This window comes from Spea bombifrons, chromosome 11 (assembly GCF_027358695.1).
Source record: "Spea bombifrons isolate aSpeBom1 chromosome 11, aSpeBom1.2.pri, whole genome shotgun sequence".
NCBI classification, from domain to species: Eukaryota; Metazoa; Chordata; class Amphibia; order Anura; family Pelobatidae; genus Spea; species Spea bombifrons.
The window spans coordinates 28,736,376-28,756,682 of record NC_071097.1 but is presented as its reverse complement, the minus strand read 5'-3'; the positions used below and the strand labels follow the sequence as shown (position 1 = coordinate 28,756,682).

Below are 20,307 nucleotides of genomic sequence, written 5' to 3'. Positions count from 1 at the left end.
CCCACCCTTCCTCAAGAGATATGGAGACCATTTTAAACAAGGTAGGTTGGTGTCTTCTTGGTCCCTTACTAAAGGGAGACCTGGCTTCATTATGGCATTTTCTGTGCATAGAAATTATGAGAATAAATCTCAATCAAGAAAAAAAGTGACGCACATTCACTGAAACAAAAAGGTACAGCATGCAGGAGCAAAGCAAAAGGCCCCAGGCCATGGCTGACATTACAAAAATTAAGCAAACCAACCAACCATAGGATGATTTGGAAAAAAAATATATAAAAAAGGTTCAGAAAATCAAACTTTCCTTCTTCTTCACATAATCTTAACTTAAAGGCCAAAGCTGAGAACCTCAAAACAAGCCTTGTCAGCAAGATTCAATTAGCATGTAGGAAGGCACTGTGAAGAAAGAGGTCTACATCTGGGCTCCCGTTTACTCTTAGGGATGACTACAAAAAATTCCCAAAGGGGAAAACTTTTTCTAATAGATATGAGAGAAGCTCACCCAAGACAGTTCTTAAATAGCCTGCTGTATAAGACTAATCCTACTCACAGGGGTGGTCTAGAACCAAAATGCTCATTCCAACTAGACTTATACTAATTATACCCCATTGATAAGGCCCATGAGGATTGAAAATGATTTCTGTACTTGTTGGGTCTCACATATATTTTAAATTTTCCTTGTATTTTGGTTCTAGACTGCGCTTGTAGGCAGAATTAGTCTGATATTCTGAGAGGGCTTTTTTAAAACTAAATGTAGGACTCTCCAGAGCAGGGAGTGCAAGTCGGTGCATTCTCAGATGAGATAAAAACACCATACTGTCTATTAAAACTACATTTCCCAGAATCCCTTGCACGCATTATTCACCGCTGTAATCAGGATTGCTGGGCCAAGTAGCTGTATGCGAGTGAATTACCAGGATTTTGCTCTGCGATGCTCCCGCTATAAAAAAGAGATCTGTATATTTTAGCACTGCTCTACTCCGCCAGTTCACACGCCAGTTATTTGCCAGTCTCTGGTGTCTGATCAGGAATTTCACTGAAGGACGCGTAGAACAGCAAAAAGTTTACATTAAAGCAGGAAATAATTGCACTCGACATTGTTAGCGAATAAACCTTTTAAACTATGCCATTTGCACACATTAGGTTTTTGAAACCGCCAGTACATTGGAATTGATGTTTTGGTTAATGTTACATATTCTACTTCTGTGCCTGAAAAACGCACTTAAGAAGCAATCCGCAGCCATCGTGTTTGTCGTTTGATTGAATTGATGGCTGTGGTTGTAGTCTGTGTCTAGGAGCGCACACATTATGATAACCCATAGATGGACGGCATCATTCCTTGTGTTGCTGGAGCCCTGTAACATGTTTATGTTCTCCCTACACAGTCAACTCATAAGTCCCCAAATCTGACACCTATGAACTTTACATGTTACAGATGGGTCTGCCCAATGCTGCCCAGCGGTATATCCAATTTATACACTGCATTCAATGCGTGTGAAGCGTATGAGTTTTACATACTGCCGGGGGGCATTTGTCAGCTATACATTACAAAACTATACATTTCACATCTCTGGCACTAAGAGGCTGAAACTCATCCATAGTAAGATGCAGGTTTAATGAACACGCTGCACTACACGCTTCTCCATTTTCAAGGTCGTGTTTTTGACCCATGATGTTGAATCGACTTCAGACTTTTGCGTTTTTTATAAATATCATTTATTAAGCACCAATAAATTACGCAGCGCTGTACAATTTAAATGGGGCAGTTAACACACGTGCATAACTCATATACATTAATACATACGGACCCTGCCCATGAGCTGCCATGTAGCCTTATGGCACTTTATACAATGTTCTTGGCAGCAATGGTGGGCTTAAGAGGGCCCTGCTTGTGAGCTTACAATCTAAAGGAATTTTATGGGTAATTGAAACAAAAGAAGGGGTGAAAAGAGAGAATAGCAGCTGTCATGTAGTAGTTTTTAGGGATAACATGCAAAAGAGAATGTACAAATAAAATGAGGGGTTTGGGGTTGAGTGCTTGGTTTCAGATGGTGGTTTGCAGAGGACTTGTGGCGTTATATCTTTGATACGGATCAGCAGGACTGGTCGCGTCCGCAGCAAAATAATAATGGAATTCTATAACACTGAACAGCATCACGCAATTAGTACATACCCAGCAGGAGTTTATTACACTACTGTGTCAAATTGTATGTTTGTATGTTTCACCGCACGTGCTTGCATGGATCACCATATCCATTCCAAATTCAAATAACGCAAGCAGAGAGGATGTTTTTAAGATGAGAAGAACATCAGCTTCTCGCAGAGACACAACTACATTTTATTGCTATCCACGGACGTATTTAATGCAGGCAGGAACCCTGAAACGGCACGCTGTGTTTGGAGGCAATGAGTGTGTGCATTTGGCAGAGCATATGAATAAAGTATCCTTTTTTTTTTTAGCTGAATGCAAATCTGGAGAAGAGGGAATCTTATTTACATTCAAGATGGGAACCCTGCACTCAATGTATCTGCCGGAACCTTCAATCAGACACACTCCTTAATGCAAACATGTGAAGTCTGTCACACGTTGACTCCTGCTTCTCATTACGACGGATGGAATGGCCTACACGGTCCGCGGTGTTCTCTTATTTATAGGAATGTTTGGTTTTTAGGAACTGACCGAGAATAGGGCCAGGCATAATGGCTCAATGCATATAGAAACCCAGGATATTCACTTTTTCTTCCTCCGGTAAAGTGTGTCTACTAACAACAGAGGAACCATTTATAGTATCGTAATGCTGTTTCTAATTTAACACCGACTTCACAATAAATGAATGTTTCCCCTCAAATGCCCAACCTAAAGACAGTAAAAGGCGATACCTTAACATCGAAATTTTCAATAGCATTATTTTAATCAAATAGGATACAGCGAGAGAGCAGCGTTCTCCCATGCATGATAGAATAAAATCCATTTTACACACAAAGAAGGTGGTTATAACTGTATTCCTCTTTATTTTATTACACTCCAATTGCCGGTTTTGAGGATTTATACCAATGCGCTATGGTGGAAATTAGCTATCTGAAGGAAGCTAAGAATATATATGATCTGTGTTCTTCAGACACCCCAAAACTTGACCCATTGGTTTTTAATTAGTTGATCCCTGAAGACCCAATCTGGTCAGTTGTTTTTACTTATAACCAAGTAGAGAATGGCCTATTCCAATTTAGGTGGACAAGTGATCAAAGGCAGGTCTCAGTCCTTGCTCTATATAAGATGACTAACAGCAGATATTGTAGAATCTCATATGTTGCCAAGAGAAATTGATTTTCTCCGTAACAGAAGGTAGTTTCCAAAGAATTACATTTTTTAAATGGCATCTTATTTTTCCTTTAATCTATCATAGCGAGACATAATATGACTCAAGTATCAGAAATCATATCATAAAAACTTAGAAGGAAAAAAATAAGTAGACCATACAATATAGTAAAAATATACTATAGATCACTACAGTAGAGCTCCTAAAACCAAATGTTCCTACTTCAGTAGTTGGAACTGGGGCAACAAATTAAAGAAGATCAATAGGCTGTTGTGGAAAGCTACATATTTTTTTATTTTTTTTTACCCAAATGCTTAATCTGCAAATTCTTCACATGAATTGATATGAGAGCCGTTAATATAACACTAGACAAAAGATAATAATGGTTTCCTCCAGTGTAAAAATATACTATATAGCATTACATGTAAATCCATAGAAATTGATCATATTTAACAATTTACTTGCATGAAAACCCATATGTGCCTTGTGTGCCTCTGGCAGCCAAGTAATTATCCAAGAAATTTATTTTTTAAAAACCAAATATTAGCGCTCTTACTTAAGCTACTTATTAATTTATTTTATACGATAAATATGTTTAATTAATGAGGATTATTGATGAAGCGCTCACATTCACATTAAAATCTAGCGCAGGGCTAGAAAATAATTACAACCATCCTCACCAATATGTTGAGAGAAGAATATTTTCGGTGTGAATGTGTATAGAAAGAAAAAGTGACACCTTTAGACATGGACAAGATATCATCAGCAGATACCTATTTTTAATGATTTAGAACTGCTATTTTCTTTTTATCCAGGTTATCAATTGTTTACCCTAACTCCAGATATTCTAAGCTATAGAGGATAGAGGCATATGATGGTCAGGACATTAAGATACTTAGGATATGGGATTATATATTTATACTACAGTAAGAAGAATAGATCAAGCATTGAGCAATACCCTAATAAGAACCCTTGCACTTATTTATTTGATTTTTTTTGCCACAAACATTGTCATCAGTCGTCTACACCTGGGACACAGAACTGGAGGAGCTCTATAAAGTTTGGCTGAACACCCCTGGATACTCACCATCGTCAAAATATTAGAGGATCAAGTCGTTCACTTTTATCTTGTAGTGTGAAATGTTGAGCAAATTGCTAGAAGAAGAATGGATGTTTGAAGCGGTAAAAGAGCTGGAGTGAACATATATCTCAGTTAAATAGGCAACATTAACAGGGGCTTTATTAACTAGGTAAAATGGTTTGGTTTTGAGTGTTAATTAGTTCCCTTAATATGTCACACTGATTAGAATTGCAGTTACATTAGAGGTCAAAGCAGGACATTGAGTTTTGCAGCTGTTAAGTCCAACAAAATGGATTTTTTCTATACAAAGTGCCTTGATGTTTATCATACATGAGGCTGTTTATAGTATTTGACTAGAATGTTACAAATGAAGAGTGCCTTCACGTTGGATCTTAAGGTCTGGTGTTTCTGGTGGATCATTGAAGTCCAGGCCGGCACAAACCTAGTGGGGGACTGTGATCACTTGCATGCACAGACAAGCAGTGGTGGCGGTCCTTATCAAGCTTAACCATGCCTTCCTGGACTTCAATGATCCAACAGAAACACCAAACCTTAAGATCCAAGGTGAAGGCAGTCTCCATTTGTAAGTAACAGTCTAGTCCTCACTAACTTCCCCATGTTTAGACATCCTAAGACATTTTTACTTCTGCAAGCAGGAGGAGATTAAGATCTATCTTCATGACACAAATCTATCGTTAAGCGCCCTGTGCAGGTTCCTGGCTGTATTTTTTTTTTTTTACTCTCTGACCCTCATGAACAAAAGACCTTGGTCGCCTGCTTAAGCACTGTGGTGATCCTTTGCCCGGTCACCTCTGCATCCCCTACAATTTATCTCAATGCACCGATGCTTTCCTGTTGGGTTTGCATTACTGCCGGCTTGTTTTCTTGTCTCCCTCTGCAATATGTGTCTCTAAGCATGTCTATTTAGAGCATCATAGTAGGGTCATTCTTATCAGAGCAAAACCTTCAGTAAGCAGAGTCCCTCAGAGCACAAACCTTAGTGCACAAAGACCTCTAAGGGGGTTTCCTTTTAACCACATGCCTCCAATACTCCAACAGTATAATTAGTGGGATCTTCATACAATAGGACAAGGGAGAACCCTCATTGGCAGAGGAAGATGTGTGAATCCTACAGCACCAAGTGACCCACAAATGAAGAAATCCTTGCAAACTGCACTGCTGGGTTTGATGAGTCTATAATTATTTCTTATTTTAAAATATTTTATGCATTATTAGCAACTATCACTACCAGATAAATATATATATATAATTGTATATTGAAAGGTATTTAGAGCGGACTAATAAAACTGTCCAATGGGAGCAATAAAGTGATCATTTGGTTATCACCTGCATGCAGAAACTTGGAAATAGACAAAAAAGAGCTGCACAGCACTATATATATATATATATATATATATATATATATATATATATATATATATATATATATATATATATATATATGTCACACTGTACTAATAAATAAACCTGCAGCTAAAATATGTTTTAATATATCCATCTGGAAGTGTAAGTGATTTCCTGGCACATCAATGAAAAATATGGAATTTTACTATATATATATATATATATATATATATATATACTGTATATAATGAGTTATTTATAGGACAGAGTCTGGATAAACATTTTTAAAATGGGGAGGGGGTGCCTTGTATTGATGCTGTAGTATATGTTTGCTGCATGTGAGTTAACATGTAGTACTCCCTTCTTCAGTAACAATGGGCATATCTGAACAAGTAAGTGAGTGTTTGGAAGCTGCTAGGGGCTCAGCTCCTGAAAGCTCAGAACACACTGGATGTTAGATGCAGAAGCTTTGAGTCACTGTAGAGGAGTCCTCAGACCCCAGCTCCTGGGTGTGTGTGTTTCTATATATATGTGTGTGTGTTTCTATATATACATATATATGTGTGTGTGTGTGTGTGTGTGTGAGAGTGGGTGAGGCAGAGAGTGGTCTCTTTAGCTAAACACAACACACACACAGACAGCTCAGGCATTTCACCTCATCCCTGGAAATCAATCACATCAGCTCTGAGCAAGGAGGATAGAGGCAGGCAAAGGCACCCTGGCTTGTAGGGGTTATTAAAGGGGATTGAATGCATTCAGCGTGTGCAGGAAAACAGACCAGAGACCAGGACAGGACCTTGTTCGGACCAGCTGGGACTCAGTCGCCAAAGGTAAGTTTCCTGCATCTATTTGCCATCCTTTGTTCGGGATGGAGCAGAAGCATCATTTCCATAGCAGGATCACATGCCTCCAGATTAAAGGTCCTGTGTTTCTCTAACCCAGATCCTGATTATTTTCTCCAGAGGGGATAGAAGAGAAAGTGATCTGCAGCAGATACATTTAAAGCAGTGCGCCTGAACTAAATCCCCCTTTAATAATGACGGGGGCTCTGCGGATGACCCAGCTCATTGAGAACATGGGGGTGATTAGTAACAAAGGGCATACGCAGGTTAGTAGGATTTAACCCCTTCGCCCCCGATTGGAGCTGGCGATGCGATAGATCAGAGACTTCAGCACTGCTCGGTGTGGACAGCTCCCGGCAGGGGACTGTGCTTTGTGTTCAGCCAGCGCTGGAGGGGCTGCTGTGTCTTTCATGAGGTCCTGTGCCAAGAGCTGGCCCCCGAACCATCCTCAGCTACACAAGTTTTCTCAATAAGACCATTCTATGCTGGAGCAGCTGAACTGTTTATGGGGAAACAGGTGTCTGCCTTTTTTTCTGCAGATCTATAAAACTAGAAGTATTGATTTTTTTCCCAAATTTAAATGTCTGGTTGAGAATTAAAAGTTTGTAGAGATGATGGCTAAACTCATGGAAATATAGATAGTTTGTATCCCCATATTTGATATCATTCCAGATATTAAATAAAGGGGTCTTCAGATCATCTAACCCATATGGCTTGATTTCTCTTTTGGTCTAAAGATTTATACCTTAATTCAATATTATCTGTCAAACTCTCCATCCATCCATCCTTGTTCATGTCTTGTGTACTTAAAAGACATTTGTAATTTAAATGATCACATTTTATGTGTAAAAACACACTTTCTTAAAGTAATTTTGCTATCCGGTACTAATTTTTGCTGATATCCTAGAATAATAGAAGATAAGTATTTCATATTAATGCATGATACATTTCAGATCACTATATTATAGTTGAAATTCATAAAACACTGCTGTTTTGTTTTGCGATATTGGAAAGAAATTGCAAATAGCATTATGCTTTTGAGTGCAGTGTTTGATATTTCATTAAAAAGAACATTACGGCTTGATGACATGATGAAAAGTCTGTCAGTCGGAGTAACAGTTTATGTTTTAGTATTGTACAAGTAGGGGGTTGGTATTGACATGCAATATATTTGTTTTGGGAGACATTTCTGTTTGTGCATTAACAGCTGTCCCCTACTATGACCAGAATATTATATCACTCTCGGATATATGTAATTATGTTGTCTTTAGGCCACCTATAAATTATTGCATGTGTGTAAAATGCAGATAAATATATCATTCACTTTAGGAAGATTTACTAAACCAAGCAAATCCAGAGTGATTTTATTCTGTATATATATATATATATATATATATATATATATATATATATATATATATATATATATAGAGAGAGAGAGAGAGAGAGAGAGAGAGAGAGAGAGATATTTATATATATATATATATATATATATATATATACATATATATATATATATATATATATATATACATATACTCGGTTATGCTCACAAACCTAATTTATATCCCGGTGAGGATTTCCCATGAAATAACACTGACATTTTCATTGTCGTGAAGTATCTCCAATGGTTTATTGGTTAGTAAATCTTCTCTTTGGAGTATCAAAAGTATGGAACTCAATTTTATTAGTTCTAAAATGCCAACTCAACCTAATTGCACTGCCTACTTTAACTTTGTTGCTTGGATGAAAATCAAGAATATCTAAATCACAGAATGACAAGGTTGAGTAATGGCTTCATAGTATAGGCTATGACCAAAACGGTGTGTCATGGGCAGAAAGGCTGGGGTCATTTGTTGAACTGAGCTGTTTAGGTAAATTATGGAATATAGCACATTTGTGGTATTTGGGGAGTCTTAGATCAGATTACCAAAGATTTTATGGGAGAAACCTAAAACAATCTTCCTATTCCACAAAACAATTTTTGTGCTTCCCTATTTCATAAGGGTTTAGCCTACATCTGATTACAGATGGAGGATGTGATGGGTTGCCCCGATCTGACCAACACATAATCGGTATGAAGGACCACCAGGAGATATATTGTAAGGTTTCTCTGATATAACATTACTTACAATGTATACAAATTAAATATATATTTCTCAGATATTATGCATAAGCTCATATGAGCCTGAGTACAGCCAATTACTTTTTCATCACAATCCAATTGGCAGTCAGTGGTTTATGATAAAATCCAAGCCATCTCATGCATCTCACCATAAGTGTGGATTCCCTTTCCAGACAGATGGCGTAACCTATCTAATGATGAATGGAATTATCTCACCAGCCAAAGAAGAAGAATGTATTTGTTTGCTCCCTCACGGTCTAGATGTTACGCATTATGTTGGTGAAATGAAAATGTCTCTTAGCTAACATGATTTGGAAAATACATACGTATGTACCGTTCTTTACCATGCTTGGTTTACTTCTTCAGGTATCAACATTCTGCATTCCCTGAGATTTTCAATATAAACTTCCGGCTCCATTTTTTGTGTTGTTGGGAATTTAATGGAGGTATGTGAGGATAGCAGAATTTACCCCAATTCTGAACTTCAGCAGGATTATGCCAACCTACGCACCCTGATCCTTCTAGAACAACCTGGCAAAAGCTGCTGTAAGGGTATATGGGTGTCTTTGCCTACAACCCAGTTAGATATTCATAGAAACATAGAACTTGATGGTAGATAAGAACCCTTTGGGCCGTCTAGTCTGCCTTTTTCTCCTGATGTAAGACTCAAAGCTTAATAAGACCTTGATCTTGTCTTAGATTCAGTATGGCTTTATGCCTATCCAACGCATGTTTAAATTCTCCAAGGCACATCAGCGTACATCGGACCTCTGTCTGCATTGAGTATCAGTAAAAGAATAAGAAACTTAGCATTTAAGATGCCTAATAATGAGTTACTTAGTTCCTTTTGTTGTAAAAAATGCAACCCTGGAATTCTACACATATTTCCATGAGAGTTTTTGTTTGTCACATATTACTTTATTGTAGGTGGTGGGTTATATATGCCATTAAAATTACGTGAAAATACTCAACACATGGACATCAACATCAATGCCTTTTTTAGTAACTGGTTCCGCAAAAGAGCATGCACTTTTTTTCATAATACCCCCCCCACACACCACTAATTGTTGGATTAGCAGCCAATTTTCTCAGCACAATTATTCCATAACCAAGGTAGCTCAATTTACAAAAGGTCAAAAACGTGACGCCTTGGGAGCAAAGAGAGGACAATAGTTTATCCAATATGTAATCTGTATAAATCAGTACACTGGTCTTTGTGCTCCCCAGAAGAAGGATATCTTATTGAATGGATGGCAGGATTTTTGAACAGCATGGAAACAAATTATATGTAATTTGCAAAATAATTGTTATTTATATGTTTAAATGTGTTCTTTATAACCGGCTCTTAAGAAACACAGGTTTTCTTTGTTTCATGAATTCACATTTAGTATGGTTGAAATGTGAGTGCAAGCAACATGTTTTTCATGTTTTTTTTAGTCTTTTAGGATGGTACCATAGCTACCGGACGATCCAATAGTAACATGGATATCTAGACATTAGACTTATGCATTTCAATTTGTACGAATTGTGAATTTACCGAATTTACTCTCACATTCTTGTTCACTCTCTCTCACATATTCTCTAAATGTTTCCCCACCTTCTCTGCTTCCGCAACTTCTTCTTTCTCTACTTCTTCTTCATCTTCTGTCTTCTATCTTCTTCCTTCTCATCTCTCTTTATCTTCTATCTTTGTCTGCATCCCCGGTGGGAACTACCACCAAAATGGTTTCACTTGTGGTGACGTCCACTACCCATCCAATCGGGGGAGAGGACGTCACCTAAAACATTTTGTCCTCACTTCAACTCGGAGCAATAAGACAGCACCTGCTGTGACATCCTCACCGGGATTCCTCCAATCGGGGGAGAGGATGTCATTGCAAGTGCCATAATTTTGCGCTCACCTTGGAGACAAAAGTCCATGGGACATCACTCGGTTAAAATTTTAGCAGTTAGACTAGGATAGAAATGTAGTCATTTTTGTAGGGAGCCTTTTCTTTAAAAATCTGTCTTTTCTCAAATCTCACAGACCCTTAAGGAACTAGATCTGGGGAAAACCATATTTCATATGATACAATTGTGCTAAAATCTTTATTTTTGATCTCTTTTATTCTCAGAATGAAATGGCCTATTTCTGCTATTTCTGCTTAATGTGTAGATGTAGAACATGTGTCGGCAGTTATGAAATATGTTTTTATGTAAATGCTCTACCCTTATTGGGTTAATGTCTGTGCTGTCTGTGTTTGTGTTGTCCGTGTCTTGCATCCCATTTTTCTTCCATTGTAGTTTTGCTTGCTAAATCTATGGAAATGTATCCTTAAATGTTCTGTTCATGAACATGGCAATGCAAGCAACCATTGGATAAGACACTGAGGATGACTGATTCATAATTATTATAATTTTAGAGAGTCAATTATCCAGGCTACAAACCTTCCACCAGCTAGAAATTCCCTTGTACCTTGTTTTCCATTTTGTTGAAATTATTATTAGTATTATTATTGTTGTAATTGCCCACTCAAATATTTCCTGACTTCTCAAAAATAAGTTTTCTCATAAATCAAATACTTTAACGTGTGATTTTAAGTCTTCATTTTCAAAAATTAGCGTAGGAAATGGTAGTACCATTGGGATGAAAGCATAGGTTAACACGTGTTATGTGCTACATTACTCGGCTAAAGTGCTATTATTATTTTACTCTAGAATATGTTGAACCAAGTGGTTTAAAAATGACATTTTCTGCTCTTTCTGCTCTGCAGTAGTCTTCAAGTATAAATAGTTTCTGTTGCAGTTACGTTATGTGCATCATGATATTTACATCACATGACATAATGAGTATGTCATAAGACATGTGACCTTTCGGGAAGTAAATGGAGTTGTTTTTTGAAATGTAAATGGAGTTGTTTGAAACATTTAGTTGAGACAAATTAGCCGAACAGACACTTAATCACCTTGTCTTGTAAGTATTTTTGTTGCAGAGGTATTTTATATAATTATATGCTACCGATGTGTCTCGTCCTTATCCGCTCTTCTTCTCAGTCCCATTACTCCTGTGAGCCTTTTCTGATGGATAAATGTGAATGTAAAAGAAAGTTAAAAGCTCAAAATATACCTTTCTGTGTCAATATAATGGCTAAACTTTATCTATTGAGTTTTCTCTTAAAAAAATTCTATCTTGTCACATTGGTTTTTTTTTCCCCGTAGCACCTCCGTATATCAAATTAATTTTAAAATCAAAACTAATAAAGTCTGCCATTTCTTATTATTATTGTAAACATCAACTGTAGAACCTATGATTATTATTATTTTTAGAGATGCGATGTTGGCTTTGTTTGTATTCCATCTTTCTTATTTCAGTTGTTTCCTATCTCTACCCTTGAAATTTCCATTTTTTGGGTTTCCGAGGCTTTTGGATTGCCTACTTTTATTTCTGTTGCTAATAAATGTAGCAGCTGATAAGTAGCTAGGAATAGTAACTGCCGCACCTGCAACCAAGCCGCAGAAATAAGTTTCAGCTACAGATGTGAAATGCAATACTTTTTAGTTCCGTGCCAATAAAATTCGGAAGAACCTAGATATTATATGTGAGCTTTTGAAATTGCTTTCTCCAGATCCCAATCACCAAACAGTAGAATCCGGTCTTATTCACGTGTGCAAAATGTTCTCCTTTGTTGTTGAAGAAAGAGGTCATAATCGAAAACTAGATGGTCAGAAGCTCAGGTGTAGAAACACAGAACTTGATGGAAGATTAGAGCAATTTCAGGAATTTTTACTTTACTGAGATGGCAATAAATTAGTCAAACAGCTCCGCGCCCCCCCAAAAAAATCCAAAAGATCATCACTAATTGTTCAAACCAACACACATTAGCAAGCTTTTTTTTTTAAAGAATATTTACTTATCTGGACTCCTGACAGCAATGTATACATTTTAATTGGCAGAAATAAAATGGAAAAAAAACAGTGATGTCTGCAAAGATTTTTAAAATTGATACATTTGTAGCAAGCCGTTCAATTTGATAACCTTAATGTAGTAAATTTTTTCTGGAAATTGATATTTTTCTGGCAGAATGCCCAGCAATGTATCATATCTCTGTTCAGTAAACATTTCAAGAGACAGAATAAATGTACTGATATAAACACAGCAAAATATGAATTTGAACCTCTTCAAGGCTGGTGCATATTTAATGAATTTAATTAAATTAAAAAATGTTCAAGGTATACTGTTCTTACACTTCTGAGAGCATGCGCTGTATGTTTGTGTTAGTATTCTACATTACGCTAACTTAATTTAGAATGGTGCGGAGATTTCTCTACATACTTTTCATTGTACATGTAAAACGCTACGGTAATACTCTGCATATAACCATGACTTTCTTTACTAAATGAACTGCATTTTATAGTAAATTTCTAAGACCATGTAGGTCTCTTTTACAGGCATATTATATATATGACGCTGATATGCTGATACATTTATACAATAAAATGCAGTCACGAGGAGATACACAGATTGTGAATTGATATTACATTAGCACCAGGATCTCTGGGGGAAACACAAATCCATTATTACATTAGAGTGTCACTCTGAAATGTACGGCTGTGTGGATATTGTGAAATAAATTCTTTTGAGGTTTATTCAGTAAAAGAAGAGTTGACAAAAGAGTTATGGCTTTAACTCTTTCACTTCATTAATCATTATGAAGGGCCAACATTAGCAAGGACTGAGCTGGCCCTCTATCATGCATAGTTTAATGGTTGCTTTAACTATGCATTATATATATATATATTAGGGTCTGGATAGGTTCTGCATGTGGTAGTGGTACTGTGTCTGTGGTGTATACGTGTGCACCGGTTCACACTTGTTTTGAAGACACGGACATTCGCTGTTGGTCTGTTTACTGAGCTCCTTACTACTAGTTGATATAGATTTGAGGGTTGCTTATCAGAGAGCAGAGTAGGAGTATGCATATTTACTTTATCCTCTCACCTGTAAGTAGTGTTCATCTTTGTCTCCCATGGCTTTGCTGTATGTGATATTTGTTGTGTGTTGTTGCTGTTACGGTAACTGGGCTTGCATGTTAGTTTGTAGTATGGGCTCTTTTTATTACTGTATAGTGTTGTGCCATCCGTCTTCCTGTATTTGTGCTCATATACTGTAAGTCCTGTTCAAATTTAAATAGCTCGCGTGTTAGCATATGCTTATTATTATTTCATATATATATATATTTGTATTATGCAATGCTACTTATTGTTGAGACGTATGTTGGAATCAGAGTGATGGTCCTTTGGTCTTGCACTGGTATGACACATGTTTTTGTTTTGTCTGTATTTATATATAACTAAATGAAAAGGTGGAGGTATCCTTGTAAGGTACATTGTGTTTTATGGGTTGCTTTTAAAGCCCCATTCTGGAGCAAACTGGTCTTCTAGCAAAGAATGTTCCTGCCTGTTTCAGGATTCCTTGGTAGCTCAAAAATCAATTTTGGAAACCTAAATTTCTGTTTAGAAGCATCAGGGAAGTAACCTGTCCCTATCACGTTAAGACCAACAGCTGGTAAAGTATGTGTGGCCACCGACTGGACATGCGTCAGTGTCACGCATGGAAGACCGTTGGAGGCCTTCATGCAGCAGGCACCTAGCCGACTGCCATCTTCTGCAGGGTCACGTCGGGCTGCTGGAACATCTGTAATGTGCACTAGGGGGCACTTCTGTGACGTGCAACAACAGACAGGACAGGCCCGGCACCGGAGTTAAGAACCCAGAACTGCTGTGCAGATGCACCCTAGCGTGGTCCTTTTATGACGCTGTTTATGACTCTTGGCTTGTTTGACTGCTCTCTCCCTAGCGATTTCGTACTTTGCTGATCTACTCTGTGTACCATACCTGGCTCTCCTTACTACCCGCTCTGTGTTCCAATCTTGGCTACGTCTGAATCTGGCATTGAGCGGCTACCTGTCCTGTGTACCTGCCCTGGCATCCTGGGGCTACCTGTACCATGAATCTACCTGTGGCACCTCCTATATACATGTATCTGTCCCTTCGGCAAGTGCTTTACCATCAGTTGCTATAGTATTTGCCTCTACCTGAGCCTCACCACTTCTGGGATCATCAAAGTCCCTGGTCTCCTATCTTAGGGCTCAACCCTTTCGGCTGGTGCATGAGGGTGAATAACTCCTGTGGCGTGTGCTCCTGGGGCTGGTGCTGTGGAATATACTTTGCAAAGGTAACAAATTCCTTTCTTTACAAACTGCCTCTTTGAATCATTCCTGGAGAACAAAATGCAACAAAAAAATAACACACTTGAAAAATGTAAAAAAAATGAAAAAGAAAAAAACAGATGGCGAAAAAGGGTTATGAAATTCTCATCTTTATCAGTGCGCTGAGCAGTTCTGTACGCCAGTTCCTGATCCAATTTCTGCGGTCTTATCTTTACAAGGAATTTATCCCAGAGTCGCGGCATGAGGAAGTAAACACGATGCTTGTTTCAATTTAGATATAATTTAACATTAAATATATGTAGTGCCTTGGTCAGATTAAATAAAACAAGCTTTTACAGTCCTGTTTTTCTTTCCTCTCAGGCTTATTTAACATTGATGTTCTAACATTTCCACGGCGGGGGGAAAAGACAGCAAAGTTAATTTGGAAAGGAAACGTGTTAGCAAAATGTCATTTCATATTCATGTTGCCAATAGCTTATGCTGGTGTTATCTATATGCAATGCAAATGAGTTTCTGCCCATTTTGCATGTTATTCTTTCATGAGGTCAGGGAACTGCAGTTGGAAGCGAAAAACTGAAAATTGAAAAAAAAAAAATTGCTCTTTTTAACGTCATGTCTAAACTGGAACATTGTTGGCTGAGAAAATTGAGGTCATTTGGATGTGTGGAAGTGGGGGAGGAAGGCAATTTAGCTTTGGTTTTCTATTTTGAATGCAGATGTTGACTGAATTAAATACATTGCTTAAAAACGGCTCCTTATAAATGAAAATATTGATTAATCAGATGATTCGGGTAAATCTAATTAATGTATAAAAATGTATATAAAAATGACCTATGCTCTCTGTGGGTGGCATCCCAAATCTCACATAGCACCTATAGTAGACTTGTATATTCGGATTTGTACGAATAGCAGATTTACCGAATTTTGATGAATTTGGCGATTTGTATGATGGCCTGAAAACAAGGCCAAATCCCCACGAATTGGACAAAAACAAAGCAAACAGCTCCAAATATTTGTCCGAAATTTGTGGGCCCACGTTCACTCACACTCTCGCTCACTCTCTCACACTTGCATTCTTGTTCAGTCTCTCTCTCTCACACACACTCTGTAAATGTTTCCCTATTCTCTCTGCCAACCACTTCTGCTTCTATCGATCACTTCCACTTTCTCATCTTCTTCAACATCTTCCTCTTCTTCATCTTCTATCGTCTCCCTTCTCTCTTTAGTCTTCAATCCGCTATCTTCTATCTTCATCCGCATGTCTGCAGATTTCCCTGGCAGGAACTTATGCCAAAATGGCGCCACTTGCAGTGACGTCCTCTCCCCAATCCTCCAATCAAAACAGAAGAACCTGACATACATTTATCTAACATAATACGATGTGTCCTTAACTACCCAGGAAAGGAATGTTGCCCAGAAAGAATTGTTACCAGTGAGCTCATTATTTTGTGACCAATTACGTGTGAATATAAAATATAGATTAGTAGGCGTGGGTGGCAGTTTGCTAATTTAATGCTCTAGCCTGACAAGTTCTCCATACAAATAGCAGATTAGTTTATTATCGTTAATTAAATGAAAATAGATGAAACTTTGACTCTAAATTAGCCTCTACTGTATAAGAACCAGATTACAGACAAAACCAAAAAGTTATTACAATCAGTGCTCACAATTTCATTTCTTCCCTAATAAAATGTATTTAATAATAAGATTGCAGGGAAGATGTATCCATTAGTTACTCATTCTTAATCACGCAGAGAAGATCTTGATTCACACTGCTGTAACATAGATAATGTCTCATAGTCTACAGAATAATTAATCACCCAATAGTATCCAGTTTTTAGATTATCACTAATTAAAAAATAATTTAAATACGTCTCTCTTAAAACTAGATGATGCTTTTTTTGTATGAATTTGCACATTTTACAAAAGACGGTCTTTATTGTACACCCAACTCAAATTATCTTTTGTGCTTACATCATACATCCATTTTAGCCTTGATCTCAAGTTACATCATACACAGTCATATGGTTCTTACAGATATTTTCCTGTAAAAAAAACATTTAACAAGATCGGCAAGCTGTATAAAGTATATATATATATATAAAAAAACTATACCGTACGTCAAAACATTACCCTATTTTTTCAGTGTAGAATTCTGAATTGACTTCAAAGATATAGTGTATATTAATAAGTAATTGGAAACATTCAGAGCTCCCTGTAATTTATATACTGGTGGTATGATTTCAGCATTGCCTGCTTACAAATATTCTAAATATAATAAATGTATCATATAAACATATATTTACAGTTAATAAAAAGACTTTGTATGAATAATTATTTTTAAAACTATACAATATCCCATTTATGACAGCGTGTAGTTTTATGTTGTTTCTTATTGCCAGATCAACGCTTAGATGTGTGTTCATGTGTTTAATATTTCATCATTGGTCAAATGTAGCTCATACATCATTCAAGCTGCAATTTAAGTCAACAAACATTTGAATTCCACAATCGGAGTAAGTTTCGACCATATAGTGCTGTCCCACCACCTGGTAAATTATTGATACAAACTCTGATCGACCGGCGGTTTAATTTCTTCAAGGTTACATGTATGCCTTGAAGAAAGTATTCCTACCATTCCAGCTCAATTTCCTTAATATGGAGTAACTTCGCTTTCCATAACCTCTGATTCATTTATTTCTCTGAAAGCAGTGATTGAATAACATTTAGATACTGTTTTCAATGAACAAAGGACGCTCGGTAAAAACAGATTACTTTTATTAGATTTGCTATGTGTTATAGCTGACAGTGCATCATGGAGGTTGAAGGGCAGATGGGAAAAGTCTGTGTCTATCAGTCATAGCCTATGGAAAAAAATGCGGTCTTCTGAGTTTGGGGCGAAAATGCAAATATGAACCAAGATATTTAATGAAATGAGCAGAAATGTACCCAGAATAGATAGCTGTCAGGGGTAGAACGTGACATTGAAGCCAATGAGTCATGCAGTGTATTTTCATATAGGGGGACGCTATGCTGGATAGTATACAGGGTTTATACAGCATAAAGTATACAGGGCTTTGGGGAGTGATGTACTTTCACTTGCACTTAGCCCATTTCTTTTCAAGGATACTGGCTTTTAGAGTTGTGCTTCATTTAGCATTGAGTTCAGCACTGCGAGCTGCCGCGCCGACGATCCTTGGGGCTCAGTTGAACTGCCTGCAGAAGACTTGAGAAAATAAACCTTTGCATTTCATTAGTTTGCTATGATTGCTTTGCACTTAAGGACTGACAAATTGAGGTTAATTTGCTAACCGCACTTCATTCCGTCATGCAAAATGACATTTTCTAAGATCCCCTTTCTTTGCAGTGGAATGACTAGAGGGCTGTTGGCATCAAATACATCTTGAAACCTGAATAACCCACTGGTTTTAGCCATTTCAGCTGTCTCTTTTTTTATTATAAATGTTACCAAATTAACACAAGGAAAAAATGATCTTGCAAGTGTATGTGTAATGTTAGTTGTTGATAGTTGGAGGTTAGAGTCACTTAGCAAGAAGACCGTGCGTTGCCTGCTGGTGAGTTGTGTGATGTCAAACAATCACTGAAAAAAGCTAATGCAGGAGGTCAACCCAGAGGAGCAAGGGTCTAAAATGAGGACTAAGGCAAACTGGACACAGATGATTACTGGTTAACCACGCAGCTACTGGACATGAAGCTGGAGATCTTGACAGCTGACAATGTACATAGCAGAAGAATAACAGAAATCATTGAGGTCACAGATACAATGGTGGTGGGCAAAGGAGCAACTGAAAAGGTCCATAGGTTCATAAATATTGGACAGGTGTAGGCAAGAGGCCATAACCAATATTAGCAGGACTGGTAAGGTCAGGCAAATCATGGTCAGAATATAGTACCAGGCTTGTAACTGGAAGTCCAAATAAGAACAGTCAGGTAGCAAAGTTCAGAATGACTCTATGGGGGTTAAGCAGTGAGATCAATGAGCATAGGAATAAAAAAACAGAATACAAGAAGCAAGAATACTCCAACCAAATACTGCGCATGAAACGTTTAACCCCGTAATATCCTTAAGATGTACTATTACATCTTAAGGTATGCATCCCTAACAACCTTAGGACGTAATAGTCTAGAAACACTTAAAAAGGGTAGAAAATAGATTTCCCAAAGTGTCTGTCCAGCGAGAGAGTCACACAGATGTTACTTAATGCAAGGTCAGCTTATCCCTTCGTGCAGGAGAAACTCCCCAGGGTAGGTCCTTCATCAGGCACGGCTAAGTAGGTGAATTGGTTTAATTTTTTTTTTACAACATCTTGCTTAGTGAACAGCTGGCCAAATATTAAACAAATATGCTTGCGAAAAAACAGTCCCCCAGGAACTTTGAAAGGGACCTGGATACTTTTTCAATGAAGCAGAACATAGAGGGCTATGTATGATAGTATCGGAATTAATATTTATTTAGCGATTGTAGATCCAAGGAGAAATCGGATTGCCATTTGGAGTCAAGAAGGATTTTTTTGCCCATTGAAAGCACAATTCGAAATTTTTTGCCTTCTTTTGGATCAACAGCCGTAAACGAGGAATAGGTTCAACTTGAGGGGCACAAGTCTTTTCTCTACCTTAACTACTATACTAACTGACGTGGGAGCACTGACAATAAAAAAACTAGGAGAAATCAAGATGTGGCTAGGTCAGATCAGACGTGGCAACAAGGTTTTCCCTGCATGAGCTTCTTCAGGGTGGAACAAACAGCATTCCACCCATTTTCAGACACGATAGACTTTTTTTTAACCCTTCTTTATATCTCTAGCGTATTTTGGAAAGTTTACTCTTAATATAATTGCCCTGCGAGAAATATCAATGACACACAAGAACCCAGCTTAGGAAAGCGAGTCTTCGCTTTATAGAAGGCCTCTCCGCATTTCCCAGTATCACGCTCTGTAAATGAATTGCTTCAGATGATTAATTTCTGCAGCTGTATGCTAAGCAGCATTTCCGGAAAAAGCTCTTGTCATTTCTTGTTTGTGTATATTTGTCACTATGTACGTGGCCCTGGTGTCTTTCAGAAGAGCTGTTAGAAAGGCCTGCCTGGGTCTGGTAGAGGGAACCACGGCTATGTGGCCCTCACATTCACAAATTGGCAGAAGAGATCAGATGAAAACTTGGCCATGTGCCATAAATCTGCAGCGAGTGGCTTTGGAAGCATGTGAAAGGACCAGCAGAAGCTGTAATTATGTGCGTGGCATATCCTGAGCCCTATACTTAGGACAAGCTGTGTATAAAAAGGGAAGCGGATAAGTCACATTGTATCTTCTCCGCACAGTGCACGTCTATTCAGCGTTTGCTAAACATACTC

General features: G+C 37.7%; 1 protein-coding gene across 2 annotated transcripts in view; it reads left to right on the top strand.

The window, feature by feature from the left end:
* The first annotated feature begins 6,331 nt into the window (after positions 1-6,331).
* Positions 6,332-20,307, top strand: part of ZMAT4 (zinc finger matrin-type 4) — a 129,338-nt gene continuing 115,362 nt past the window's right edge. For both annotated transcript variants that reach the window (XM_053450051.1, XM_053450050.1), the window contains exon 1: positions 6,332-6,590. In XM_053450051.1, the coding sequence (XP_053306026.1) occupies positions 6,510-6,590 (81 nt within the window). In that variant the 5' untranslated portion in view covers positions 6,332-6,509. The remainder of the gene's footprint in view (positions 6,591-20,307) is intronic.